The sequence below is a fragment of the Cheilinus undulatus genome, linkage group 2 (genome assembly GCF_018320785.1).
Source record: "Cheilinus undulatus linkage group 2, ASM1832078v1, whole genome shotgun sequence".
In the NCBI taxonomy this organism is placed as follows: Eukaryota; Metazoa; Chordata; class Actinopteri; order Labriformes; family Labridae; genus Cheilinus; species Cheilinus undulatus.
The window spans coordinates 54,062,817-54,078,003 of record NC_054866.1 but is presented as its reverse complement, the minus strand read 5'-3'; the positions used below and the strand labels follow the sequence as shown (position 1 = coordinate 54,078,003).

Sequence of the window (15,187 nt, the reverse complement as noted above, 5' to 3'; positions counted from 1 at the left end):
ATACTCCGCGTCAGGCACCTGATTGGCAGCACCTGGGGGTACCAGAAGCTCAAAACAAGAGTTAATAGCAACAGCAGAATAATCTGTTTGGCGTTTGGAGAATATTTGGCAAAGTTTTCATGGACACAACCCACATACTCAGCTCTGCTGCTCATCCCACAAATGCGTGTTCCTTACAAATGTGACATAATTTAAAAGGGTAATAAACAGGCTTTCCAGCGGTATAAGATTTATTGCCAAGAAGCATTGTTACAACAAAGAAATAATCTACCAAACACAAATTTCTGTACTTTTTGTGCTAAGTTTATATTTACATCCATCTAGACCAGTGGTTCCTAAATGGTGTACTGAGACACACTGGTTGAGGCAATGAGGGAATTTGGACAACCATACATTATCACTACAACTACACAACAGCTAAAACTGCTGTAACACTTGTTATGTAACAGATATGATAATGGTTTACCCTGAGATTTTAACGTGATCTTAGGTGTGCTTCGAGGGAAAACGTTTGAAAACCATCAGCAGCAACTGGCCCCATCTACCTATAGTACATCTGGGCCCCAGATGCTTACTTACATGTACATTTTAAGTCTCAGAATGACCAAAACGCAGTCGGATAGTTTAACTCGTCACCTTTTCATCTTTTACGCTGCTTGCATTGGACCGCTTTTAGCTTTGATTACGGCACGCATACGCTGTGGCATCATTTCTGTAAGCTTCTGCAATGTCACATTTGTTTCTGTCCAGTGTTGCATTAATTTTTCCCCAAGATCTTGTATCGATGATGGAAGAGTCAGACTGCTGTGTAAAGTATTCTCCAGCACATCCCAAAGATTCTCAGTGGGCCTAAGGTCTGGACTCTTGTGCTGAATCCATGTGTGAAAATGATGCCTCATGCTCCCTGAACCACTCTCTCACAATGGGAGCCTGATGAATCCTGGCATTGTAGTCTTGGAATATGCCCGTGCCATCAGGGAAGAAAAAGAGCTTGGAGGATGATTGGACAAACGGTCTGTCCGTCACATTTATGGCGGCCAATCAGAGCAACAAGAACTCTGACAAAGTAGGCGTGTGCCACCACTGCCTGGGAGTAAACTACGTAATCGGTAGCCAAAGCATAAGGGTTCACTATCAGTGGAGCCAGGTGGTGAATCAAACTCCAGTTATAGCAGGTTAGGAGAAGAATGCAAGCATTTTTCAGTGTGGTTTTTTGCTCTGATGATACTGCTGCTATAGCTGCAGGAAGGTGTCCTGCCACTTCAACGAAACCTTGCCTAAAACACCTAAAATGACACCGTCTGGTCTGGTCAGTCTGACCAAAACAGGCGTTTCATCTGAAGGCTTTGAAGCCTGATGGCAGACATGGACTCTGGCCAGTCTGTCAGCTTTGGGAGGTTCATACATGACAGTCATACATTAAAAAACACTATTTTGTTTTCTAGGATGAGGATCTGAAGTGGGTTGAAGAGAACATCCCGTCATCTATGGCAGATGTGTAAGTCTCCATCAACACGGCATTTTGCACTTATAATTACATATTATTCATCACAACAGATAAGTGATTCAGATTTCATCCTAAAATTCCTTTTTTTTTTTTCTCTGATCCAGAGCTTTACCCCCTCTGCTGGACTCAGATGAGGTAGGTCACCTTTAATTTTCACTTCACTACTTGACTGTGACTTAATCATATCACATTAAATATAAAAATCTGCTGATCATTAGGGGTTGAATTAAAACATACATAGACTTAAATATAAATCAGTAGTGAGACTCTTTAGGCTGACAACATGGCTGCTACATACAGCTTAGATCCAGTGTTAGAGATGGAACAGTTATTGTTTCCTTATGCTGCAGCCTGATGCTACAGTCATTTAAATTAATTTTTTTCTCATTAATCTACACTCAGTACTCCATCATGACAAAGTGAAAACAGAATTTTAGACATTTCTGCAAATTTATTAAAAATTAAAAACTGAAATATCACACTGACATCAGTATTCAGAGCCTTTATAACCCTATAAATGTAGCTCATGTTCCTCCATGTCTCTGGTCTTTGCTGAGATGTTTCTGCACCTTGACTGGAGTGCACCTGTGCTAAATTGGACATGATTTGGAAAGGCTCACGCCTCTCTATAGGTCAGAGCAGTGCACTATCACTTCCTGCTTTCCAATGTGACCACACCCTCATTTGGGGGAAAACAAGACCTCAGACTGAATGGCAGTAGGTTAAACAACATCAGTAACACTGCAATTAAAAGACTTTTTGTGCCTCAAAAACTTAAAGATCCATACTTTAAGGCGTGTTTTGTTATTCTCAAATGAAGACAGAGTGTTAGAGGAGAGTTCTGAGTGTTTTGGCTGAAACTAGAGAGGAGTAAAGTGGGCTAATGTTGGACCGATACTGTTCTTAATGACTTTAAGCTAGTGATAGCTCAGTGATAGCAGGAGCTGTAGACTGTCTATGAACAGCTTCTTCTCACATTCACTCACTTATTCACCACATCAAGGTTGTTATAGTTAACTAAAACTAACTAAATAATTAAAACAAAAATTCAAAAATCATTTTAGTTAACTGAAACTAAATAAAAACTAAACTTTACCAAAAAACAAAAACTAACTAAAATAAAAATAAAAATGGAGACAAAATATCCTTAGTTTCAGTCTTTGTGGTGGTCTGAAATTTTGTGGCACAGATGGAAAAGGCCCTGTCTCCATAACTTTTTGTCCTAGTTTTCTGGACAGACAGTGGGACAAAGTGGGACAACATTCCTCCACAGTGATGTGAAAGACTCACTGGCAGTTATCACAAATGCTTGCTTCAGTTTTTTGCTGCCAAGGATGGAACAAGCAGTTATTAGGGTTTGGAGGTAACGACTTTTTCACATAGAACCAGGTAGGTTTGGATGGATTTACCCTTAATAAATGAAATCATCATTTGATATAAAGAGTTACAACAAATAAATAAAAAAAATAAAAAATAAAAAAGAGATCAGGAAAGAAAAGAAAAGGTTGAAGCACAGAATTAAAAAATTTCAGAATTACTCATGCAAAAACACTCGTTTCTGATATTTGTAGTTCTGATTGAGACCAGCAGAGGACAGCAGACAATCTGCAGAGCGCCAGTGTTGTCAGGTTACATCACACTGTTGTTTATCCTCCTCTCTGTTGTCATGGCGAGCAGTGCGATGGCGATGTGCTTTCGTGCGAGGAAAGCATCGATTATTGATCCGGTGCGGACCTGAAACAAATTCCCAAAGACACAAAGTGTGATTGAAAAAAAAAGGATTGTTCTGCTCTGTATGTCCTCTGTCAGCTCTTTGTTTGAACCATTTTCCAAATTATTTACACTCCCATCTCCGAGCTGAAGCTTTTTAAGAGATCCAGCAATCAACAAAGTGCCTCTTATGTAAAATGAATATCTTATGTAAGCTGCTGTGTGAACACTGAAGGACTTTAAAATCCATATCAAACCCATAGAATCTATAAGTGCGTCCATGCTGGAATGTCCTTAATGGCTGTGAAAAATGAAGGATGTAAAGAACAAGTCAGAGGACAAAGGATGGGGGGGAAGAAAGGTTTTGACTGGTTTAGATTAAAATTCTGCCTTCTTCAGATTATCCACTGCACTGGTAGAGGTAATTTAAGGTTATAGCTCGCTGCTTTCTCCAGTTAAATAAAAGATTTATTAGTTTTAATCTCCATCCACGCCTTTGACGTGAGAGGCAACATTAATCATTTAATGAATCTCCTGTAAGACGATAGAAAAAAGGTGGTAGAAATAAAGTGCAATAACTCACCAATGCATGTTCTAATGCAGTGGTTCTTAACCTTGGGGTGCGAGAAAAGAGGGGCTCTCCAGATTCCTCAAAAACAAACAAACAAACAAAAAACTAAAAATATTTTTTTGAATTCCACTGTTGCCACTTTACACCAATTTTGCCAAATTTTAACCAGTTTTCATCATTTTTTCCCACAAATTTTTGCCATTTAACACTTATTTTTGCAATTTTAAATCCTTTCCTCCACTTTTTTTCTGCCTGTTTTTTGCCATTGCTAAACCAGTTCTTGCCACACAAGCCAAATGTTGCCTCTTGACCAATAATTGCCACTAATAACTCAATTTTACTGCTTTTTATGCCATATTTTTTCCCATTTTAACCACATTTCCCTCTCTGATATACCCATTTTTGCCAGTGTGACCAATTTCTACCAATATCTGCCTATTTTTTCCTTCTCAGTCTGCACTATTTTGCCAGTTTATATCAATTTTTCTTCCCATTTCACCAGATTTTCACCCATTTCTTTTTACCACTTTATATGCCAATTTTTTTGTCTTTTTTGGATTTTTTTTTGCCATTCTTACATAATTTTTGCCAATTCTAACCCATTTCTACTACTTTATATGTCCAATTTCACCACCATTTTTTGCCTTTATTACCCATCTTTTTCATTGTTTAGCCGATTTTAATTATTATTTTTTTTTTAACAAAACAGATTTATATTTTTAAGAAGACTATATACTTCACAAATGATTTAAAAAAAGAGATTTCTTTCATTGATAAGAGTGGTTATTTTTTCGGGTTAAATATAAAACATTGATATCACAGCTTAACTTTACAAAAGACTGATTTTGTTGACCTCCATGGGCCCCCAGTTTGGCTGGGCCCCAGAAAGCTCCCTTTTATACCCCATTATGGACGGCCTTGTCTGCACATGACTATTCTTGAATGGCTGTGTTCAGCCACCCTCAGGTACAGTGGGGGTCCCCAGTCTTTGGCACCTCTATTTTGGGGGTCACAGGCTGAAAAGGTTGAGAACCACTGTTCTAATGCATCCCTTTTCTGTAGGAAGAAAAATGTACTTTTACTTGTGTTTTTATAAATACTCTAATCCGTTATGATTAGTCAGAGGATTATTGGTAAATTTTGATATCCTACCAAGCTATCACTCAAGTTTTCCACCCTGTCATCATATATTTACTACAGGTGATTTTGCAAACTGTATTAATTAAATGTATTTTTAACTTGAATCACTCAACTCAATGTGATTCAAAAGTGTGCCAGCACAAAGATCGGCTGTTTCCATGTAGGCAATCTGGCAGTTTGGCGTAGTTGGTGTTCAGATTCTTAAAGCATAAGGAAGAAGAAGATGCAGCCATGGAAATCACTCCAGTAATCATCTGGGTGTATGATGGAGTCATCCTGCTACTGTGGATGTTTTTATTATTGTTGAGTCATCAACAGAAATCCTCTTCCTACCTCCATGCTGTGCAGCCAAGAGGGCCAAATGGGCCATGCTGCACGGATATGACAGTTTAAGAGAGACAGAGGATTTTAAGAATTGCTTCCACAACCACTCACTACCCTGGCACCCCATGCATGAGCACCGTTGCACTTACATGATCATAATTTGCATGCCCCTCCCTCCCTGGGCCTTTAAAGTAACTACAGTGCATTCAGAAAATATTCAGACTCCCTGCACCTTTTTAATTTTGTACTCTTAAAAACTGAATACTTTGTATACTGACACCACATTGACATAAAAATTTAGCTCCTTTACTTTCAAGCACCTTTGGCAGCATTTACAGCTTCCAGCCTTTTTGAATATGGCGCACCGAGCTTTGTTCACCTGGATTGAGGGATTTTCTGCTATTCCTCTTTGCAAATCCTCTCAATCTCAGGTGGCCATCAGTAGACAGCCATTTTCAGGTCTCTCTAGAGATGTTGGATAGGGTTCAAGTCAGGGCCTTGGGCCCCTCAAAGACATTCACAGTTCTAGGGTTGGAAGGTAAACCTCCGGCCCAGTCTGAGGTCCTGAGAACTGCAGAGCAGGTTTTCATTGAGGATAACTCTGTCCATTGTTCCGTTTAGCTTTCCTTCAACCCTGACAAGTCTCCCAGTTCCTGCTGCTGAAAAACACCCCCACAGCATGATGCTGCCACCACCATGCTTCACTGTTGGGATGGTAGGCAGGTGATATACCGTGCCTGGTTTCCTCCACATATAACTTTTAAACTGTAGCCAAACAGTTCAGTTCAGGTTTCATCAGACCAGAGAATCTGGTTTCTCAGAGTTCTTTAGCAGCTTTTTTGCAAGCTCCAAGTGGGCTTTTGTGTGTTTTGCACTGAAGAGAGTCTTCCATCTAGCCACTCTGCCATAAAAACCCACATCTGTGGAGTGATGGTTGTCCTCCCACCTCCACACAGGATCTCTGGAGTTCAGGTTCTTGGTCACCCTTCTCCCCTGATTGCTCAGTTTTTCTGGACGACCAACTTTTGGAAGAGCCTTCTTGTCCAAAATCAGTGCCTGACTTCATAAATGCTCTGCAGAATGAATGGGCACAAATTCCCACAGGAACACTCAAAATCTTGTGGAAGGCCTTCTAAGAAGAGTGGAGGCTGTTAGAGCTGCAAAAGGGGGACAACTCCACTTAAAAGTCCATGTATTTGAATACAACCTCATTACAGTCCCTGTTGGTGTTGGTGAAATGGTCAGACGGCCAAATACTTCTGTTTGTATCATGTAGTTAAGGGTAAATCAGTGCTCTTTCTCTAACAGTCCCCTAATTGTATTTAATTTCAGCTGTTTTGGGTCTCTGGTAACAAATGAAAAGACAGCAGTAAGAGCTTCTTGACATTTATTCAGAGCCTTTCATTTGCAGCCATCCATCATCTGACAGGCTTCTCCATCAATCTGTAAAAAATGTAAAATTAGTATTGAAACCAAGAAGCATTGTTAGCTCTCCTACAGAGCAGACTTCTTGTTTAAACCGGACAAATTGGCTCCCTCATGTCAGCTGTGATCTCTTCTGTCACTTGCCTGTGTGCTGTCTCATCCATCACGTCTGCAAGAAAAGAAATCATCTTAACAATGTCGACCTCTTAACTGAGGGGTTACAGGATGGAGGGATGGACGGAAGTCAGAGCAGAGAGGGGTGGAGGATTCAGAAAGTCTGAAATAGAGAGATGTCACATCCATGAAGTAGTCTACCCATGTTTGACTGGGAAGGGATGACAGAAGGACGGGAACTGTGAAGATTCACCAAGGAGGACATTAAAGTCAGGGTTAAGCTTGAAAAGGGCAGTCGCCATTTTTATATATCCATCCATCCATCCATCCATCCATCCATCCATCCATCCCTTTATACATCCATCCACCCGCACCCCCATCCATCCATCCATCCATCCATCCATCCATCCATCCATCCATCCAGTCATCCAGTCATCCAGTCATCCATCCATCCAGTCATCCAGTCATCCATCCATCCAGTCATCCATCCATCCATCCATCCATCCATCCATCCATCCATCCATCCATCCATCCATCCATCCATCCATCCATCCATCCCTTTATACATCTATCCATCCATCCATCTATCCATCCATTCATCCATCCATTCATCCATCCATCCATCCATGCATCCATCCATGCATAATTCCACCAGTGAGTTCTGGGTCTACTGAGGTCTCCTCCCAGTTGGACGTGTCTGGAAGACCTCCACAGGGAGGAACCTAGGTGGCGTCCTGAACTCCTCTCTATATCTCTGGGCACATTTTTGTTTTTCTTCTAAAGTCATGTTTGATCATGCAAGTTTGTGTAAGATCTAGTTCAGAGATGAAAAAGTTAATTGAAACTGTCTTTCCGTCTGTGGTCACCCACTGGAAACCATTAAGATTTGTTTTTGGCTGCTTCCATCTGTGATGTAAAACAAAATGAGGAGTTGAATCACTCAGATGTAAACATTTGAAACTAATGATCAGCAGCACCACTATAGTGGTTTTCAGCTAAATAAGAGTGCAGGAGCTTTTAAGTACTCTTTAAAACCAGCATTTCTGTGCGTCTGTTTTCAGTCTTAATGATCATGTCTTTTCTGTTGCAGGAAACCATGACGACTAAATTTGAGATGTCCAAGATGGAGTGAAGAAGAAGAGGAATGAGTGATTAGAAGAAAGATGAAGCAGTATGACTGACAGATAAATAACACAGATGTATATTTGTGGATTTCTAAAGAAGAAGAACTGATTGATTGCACTTGTTTGGACGGACTGATGGATGAAAGAACCCAGGTGGAGGTGAGACGGAGGCGTAGGTGTGTGATTAAATCCCTGAAGTTATGAGCTTTGTAAGCCTTGATTGTACATACACTGGGAGTCGAATCGATCACAGCGCCACACAGATCCTTTTATTTTTCTTTTTATTGCCTGTTTGTATTTATATTTCTATATATACAGTATATTTTGACAGATTTGATGTTAATGAGGTTCTCTGCTATGAAGCGGCTCTTTTTGCCTTTTCTCTGTTTACATGTTGAATTGTGATTTTCAGATCGTCTCGTCAGACGTTTGCGTTTTCACTGTTGCACTAACAAAAGCGCTCGTTGTCACAGCTGTTTTGTTTTTACTTCCACCTGTCGAGCAACTTCCTTTGGATCCTTTTAAAAAGTAAAAGTGGAGGCTAAAATAAGAAACCATTGTTGCAAATGGAAGAAATATTTACTTTTCATTCTTCGCTGTTGTTTTGTGTCCGTCTGAAACGTGTTGCTGAAAGTTTTGGCCACAAAGAATGACAGACTGGCTGATCATCACATTTTCTGGCAGGCGTACACGCGTCTACTTCTGGAGAATCTTTGTGAGCTAATTGGCTTTAAAGAAAACCCCCAAATAAAAGCATTTGCATCACTGTGGATGTTAATGTGCTTTCTGAAGAGGTGTGGTCCCTCAGGGGTTAAAAAGGTAGAGGAAATGTTACTGTCACACATTAGTGTGTTTACATGCACAGTGTAGTGGAGCTAAGGTTATACCTGGATTAGGAAATTTAACTGGACTGCTGCTGTTCTCCCTGTGTGCAAACACAGGAGGAAAAATATTTCACTGATGGAAGCACATCCCACTCTGCTCTGCCAGCTTCACAAACAGCTGACTGGGTTTAAGTCACTCTTTTCATGGCCTAAGCTGTCCTGTAGAAACAAATACAGGAAGTTTTGTGCCTCTAGCTCAGCTCATGGTGATTTCTAAAGGCAGAAGACACAGAGACTTCTACGAAGCTCCACATGTATGATATTTGACCTCCGTGTCAGAGCCCAGCATGGACGCTGTGGAGCATGTGCAGAGTGCCTGGTCCAGTTTGGGTCTGATTAAAGGCGTGTACATGAAAGTCTAATCATTCTCCAGCACTTCTCACTTTAATGTAAGAATTCCAACTTCAATCCTATAATTTAGACATTAATCTTGGAGTTCCGACTTTCATCTCAGAATTCCTAATTTTTTTCCTATAATGCTGACTTTGATCTCAGAATTCTGACTTTTTTTCAGGTTTCTATTTTTTTTTTTTTTTTGGAATTGAAAAAAAAAAAAAAAAAAGTTCTTTTAGTTGGCCCTGATCTCCTTCCATATATTTGCACACTATTTAGTTACCCACGCCGATTAAATCGACAGGGGTTATGTGAAGGGTTCCCTGTCTTTGTTTGTTTGTTTGTGTACAAGATAACTCAAGAACGGAAAGTCAGATCTTCACCAAACTTTCAGGGAATATTGGGATAGTGACAGGGAAGAATCAGTTAGATTTTGGTGATGATCCATACACCTGTTTGGTTTTTCTCGGACTTTGAATTTTGAACACCATAGTAATCAATGGGAGCGTGAGTTCCTCGGGGGGGCTGCTTAGGCGTGGGCCTGCCGCCTCAGACAGCTATTCTAGTTGTCCATGTTTTCCAGCCAGAATGAGAATTCCTCTAACATCAGGAAAAGGTCCATCTAAATCTGGAAGAAGCCTAGTCTCTGCAGAATTTAATAGCATAATTAAATCCAAACCAAAGTTATAATCAGACAGAGCTCCTGGAGCTTTAATCTCGGGGTTAAAGGCGGTGAACGACGTTGTTTGAGTTTTTTGTTCATGGACAGAGACTCCATGTGAGGTGGTATGAAGTCACATCAGACCCCCCCCACGTCTGAAAGAATCCCTAAACGTGGCCGACTTCAAGACAAAGACAGAAAATACTCCTCAGCCTTTTCTCTGCTAGATCACACATCACCACTCTGCATTAGAAATCATTTCTCCATGCTGTGACAGCAGCCATTACTGCTCTCAGTGGCCCATACTGCCTGCAGCAGCCATGAGTGTATAGGTGTGTATTTATATGAGCATATTCACAACAATGCATGTGTGTTTGGGCCGTTTAATGTTGACTGTTCTGAATGGAGTAAACGTTCTTTACATCATGCTCTACAGCCGCGGGGGAAAATCCTGTCGGCTCTGCTCGCTGTTATCTGCAACATCACATGCAATGTTTTCTGCTCCTGCCAGGCAATTATGGTTGGCCTGATTATTATTTTCTCATTAATTGTTATCTTTAACTCTGATTATCTGCAGACTCTATTTGATTCAGTGTTTATAAAACATAATGGACTGCAGCTGCATCAGAATAAGAGTACGGGTCCAGATTAGGATTACTCCTGATGTGTCTGACAGCTAGGACTGACGTCTCTTTAGTTGGAGCCACTATACATTACGCTGACTACACCATCTTAGTTACGATGGTCACTGTATCAGATTAGACGACCACCCTGTGCCATGAATTCACCCACAGACGGGACGGTCTACATGGAGGTTTCCGACCAATCCTCTTAGACTGGAATGAGGCTGAAGCTCAACATAAACCGAACATTACAGCAAACATGATTCTGGGTCCGTGTCCACAGCAGGGGTACGCCATCAGACCATTTTAGATCATGAAGAAACTGAAAGTATCAACAACCTGCCAAAGCTGAGGAGTTGGGGAATCCTGTTCTAGTTGTACAGATCTATAGTCCTCTCTCTCTGCTCCCAGACCACGAGGATGCATGTCAAAAACCGAAACTTTACAGTTGGTCATTGAAAGGAAGATGCAGAAGTTTAAAAACAGGGATCTGGCAGCAGACAGGAATTAAAAGCCTCCTTCTAAAATCTGAACGAGCGGAGTCAAACAACACTTATGTATGATCCGTTTCCACAAAGCAGTCTGGTTTGGTTCAGTCCAGTTCTGTCCTGGTTTAGCATTAATATGGGAAATCCATCTCTGTTTAGAGATCCAGATCTCAGTAGAGCTGGTTGCCCTTATTTGGTCCCAGTTTGTTTTGTAAATGTGGATTAAATAAGGACAAAGAATGGAGGAAAGGAAACTGGCACTCAAACAGGAGCTGGCTATAGTGGCTCACATAGGCATGTATGACACATCATCACTCAGTCTCTTACTCCACAAGGTTTATTTGGTTGATAGTCCATAACTGTTTAATTTCAAGCATGTTTGTGACTAAAAATGGATTATTTATATGTTAAAGTGGCTCAGCTAGCCTCTAAGCTCAGTCCTAGACTCCTCTTGACTCTGGTCTCCCTTCATATGGCTGGGTGATGCTAGGAGGTCTGCAGGACTAAGACTTTGTGATATGGATTGCCTCCACGCCTGGTTTAACTGGTTAAAAAAATTCCAAATGGCTGTCCCCCACTTCCTGACCCCGAGCAGACATTCAAGATCACATGATCACAAACACCTTATATGGAACGGCTTTGTTTTTCTGAGCTGTCAGGGTGCAGAAACAGTTTTTGCCCAATCTGCACAAAGTTTGCAGACTGGATGATCTCAAGATCCTAACTGAGCTGCACAGGCCATTAATGTAAGACTTCTACATTAGGCAGCTTGTGTTCCAGTACCTGGTGAAAAGACAGCACAGTATTTAGACCAGTGATACTCAATGCATGGCTCTTTGGTGATGGTTTGTGGCTCCTTCATGTCTCAATTTGAAACATAATTCCCACAGAAAATCTTAGAAATAGGAAACTTTGACCTCAGAAATTATCCATTGCAAGTCACATTAATCAGTTTAGTTCACACACTTATACAGTTGGCTTTAACTACCAACCTTTATTTCTTAGTCTGTATATTTCCATTGCCCTTATTTGCAATTTTAGCCAATTTCTTCTCCAATTTTTTACCACTTATAAGCCGTTTTCACTGCTTTAAGTCTGCTTTTGCCACTCCTTTTGCCACTTTTTCACCAGTTTTCACCCATTTAAGCTGAATTGCCATTAAATGCCACTCTTTTCCCCATTTTTCCCACTCCTTTCTCCTTTTTCCCATTTTTCCTACCCCTTTGCCTGTTTTTAGTCACTTTTACATGCATTTTTTGCCCTGTTTTGTTTTGTTTTGTTTTACCATTTTTGCCACCTGTAATTCAATATTTGGTAACTTTTCACACATATTTGCTACTTTTTCCTCCCTGTTTTTTCACCCTTTACCCCATTTTGATGTCTACTTTGCCCCATTTTGCCCCTTTTGCTGATTTTTGACCATTTTTGCCACCATTAGTATATTTTTAATGCCACTTTAACCCTTATTTGCCACTTTTCACCGCTTACACTGTGGCTCTTGCAAAGGTATTTGTAACGATTTGGCTGAGAAGGGTTGAGTAACACTGATTTAGACCATAGTCTATCCGGGTGTTGTGATGGCTTATACGTAGGTTGCTAAAACATCTTATTTATTGCCACTCTCATTTTTTTTAGTCTGTTACTTGTGACCTTAGAACGCAGAGTGCTCTGTGCTCCCATTGGTCAACGTCACTGATGTGTCAGCACCAATCACAGAAGGCAGAGAGAAAAATCAAACATTTAAACTTCCTGTTACGAGGCTGTGTGGCGCCTTAGATGTGGTGTGACACATTAAACGGGTAAAAGTATCAGCCTTCAGGGCTGATGGATCCCAGAACCTTCTGTCTGCTAGACTGGGCTTTAACCGTGCTCATAATGGTCAGTCTGACCTCAGCTTTGGGAAAGTCTCACTGTTCTGGTCTGAAAATCAAAGTGTTACGTATGAATGTGCATCCAGGACTCCTAACAGCAAAACATCAGAGCAGTATTTGTATTTTTGGACTGTTGAATTTCACTGAATCAGAAAAGTTGAGAACAATTCTCCAGTTTGGTCTGGAGTTTTGGGTTCAGAGTCGCTCAGAGTCAGAAAGCCTTTGTACTCATTTTAAATGTGAATCATGAAAAAAGACTCAGTGTGGATTTTGATGCTTGTGTGTCATTTGGGGAGGAAATGTAAACTCTCCAAAGTAAAATGTGCTCCAGTTTTGTCTTTGTGGGTTTCACAACATAGCAGCATCCGTCTGTAGTCCAGAAACACCCTGACCATGTAAAGACCTGTGCTGTTGGCTTTGTAAATAAATAAATAAAACACTTGGGATAACATTTGGCGAGTGAATGATCTGTTTGAAGTGCTTGCTCTGATATTTATGGGAAACATGATTCAAGGTCTGCAGCTTCTACACCGTGTTGGAGGCTTTGGTGATTCCTTCTAGGACTGATGCGTGTCCGTCAGCAGCTGAGCCTTCCCATCCTCGCTCTCCTGAGCACGTCAGCATTAGACACGCAGTCTAACAGCGGTACCACAAAGGAGTCCAGTGCTGCCTCTGGTCATAAGTCAACATCCAGGCCTCACAAGAGTGTAGAGGGAGGACTGAGGACCATGTGCCCTATCTGCAAGTCCAAGTCTGCAATCGATGGATTAATCTGCCAAGTTGGTGAACTGCTCTACAACTCACCAGGTTCTCACACGGACACAGTTTTCTATGGCCAACTCTGAGGCAACCCCTGATACCTGGATCTTTGTTTTGGTCTGGAAGTCATGCATTCCCAACACTTCAGCATCCTCACTCAGCAAGTTAAGAGAGAGGACATCTACAGTCTGAAGGATCACAGCCTCATCAGTAAAGTCAGTTCGCCACCCGTTACCTACTCCATTATCCAGTCCATTCAGGTTTTCAAGAGCATAGGGTAGAGTGACAAGACATCCCTGATTTCTGTGGACAGTCCCCGTTTGAAGAGACCGGGTCCCGGTAGAAGGCTGCAGCTCTTGTGGTTCAGGCTGGTTGTAGACTAACAGCTCCTTCTTCTTTTACTTCTTGACAGAATCAAACTTCCCCTTGACGTCTTTATTTGATAGAGGAGGACGGATGATAGAGCCAGAAACAGGGACGAGAGCAGGGGAGAAACATGCAGGAAAGGGCCATAGGCCGGATTCGAACCCAGGCCGCCCATGACATGGGGCACGCTTCAAGCACTAGGCCATCTGCGCCCCACCTTGGATGCTTTTTGATGAGTGGTTAATTGTAAACTAACTAAACTCAGGCATTTCCTATAAGTAGGCAAATTTTTCTTCAAAATAAAAGTAAGCTCATGTTTGCCAGCTAGATGCTTCTAATGGGACGCTGCAGCAGCAGGAAATGTTCGGTTGTCATAAACAATAAAGTGACAGCGTTGAGGCAGCTCCTGGTAGGAAAAATGAACAAAGTCAAATGAAAATTCCTGGATCCAGACAGAGGTGGACTTCACCATTAGGCAAAGGCAGTGGCCTGGAGCCCTGGACTACTAGGGACCCCGTAAAGACGTTAAAACTTAACTCTCTCTATCCTGCACAGCTGAAACTCTGGCTGCTTGGACTTTTAAGCAGTTAACACTTATTAAAAGCACAAAATATGTAAACTTGGTGACGTTATAGACTGTTAGAAAGAGGATGATCTTGAGATTTGAACTAAGGCCATCAGTGTAGGCTCACAGAAATACAGAAACGAGCCCTTTAGTGTGAGAAAAACAGCAAAAATACAAACTCACTGCCTGCCTTCATCACATAACAGTCCAGAAATCAAAGCAACGCCCTGTCTGGTATCAGATAAAGGTAAGGGTCCAACAAACGAAACTAGCACCTTTGACTCCTGAAGTCCAGAAAGCAGGCCTAAAAATGTATCAATAAAAGTATAAAAACACCGGAGCCTCTTTCATATTCTTCACCATGAGGATTTAAAGTTAGTAAGACTAATCCAATGTAAGTAAATACATACTTAGTGATTGAGTATAGCCTTAATGGTTGACAGGGCAAATAGAGACATTTTTCAGGATCAGATTTCAGGGGCCCTGTTTGGCCCTGGTCACCACTGGTTATTGTTGCTGCTCTTTGTTGTGATAATCCATCAGGACATTTATAATCAAGATATCTTGTCAAAATGTTTGTTTACTGATTTAACATTGTAGCCCTGCCTTGTGCTGAAAACAAGTACAATACAGTCAAGCACAAGCTTCATGTTTTAATGTGGGCCATATTTCATTTTATCTCCAGAATTTTCTCCAGGCTAATCAAAAGTTGGCCACATTTG

General features: G+C 41.2%; 1 protein-coding gene across 2 annotated transcripts in view; it reads left to right on the top strand.

Moving 5' to 3' along the window:
• Positions 1-12,035, top strand: part of zgc:162698 (uncharacterized protein LOC560165 homolog) — a 38,813-nt gene extending 26,778 nt beyond the window's left edge. For both annotated transcript variants that reach the window (XM_041797655.1, XM_041797646.1), the window contains exons 20-22: positions 1,446-1,498; positions 1,612-1,642; positions 7,882-12,035. In XM_041797655.1, coding sequence (XP_041653589.1) covers positions 1,446-1,498; positions 1,612-1,642; positions 7,882-7,923 — 126 coding nt within the window. In that variant the 3' untranslated portion in view covers positions 7,924-12,035. The remainder of the gene's footprint in view (positions 1-1,445; positions 1,499-1,611; positions 1,643-7,881) is intronic.
• Positions 12,036-15,187: the final 3,152 nt, after the last annotated feature.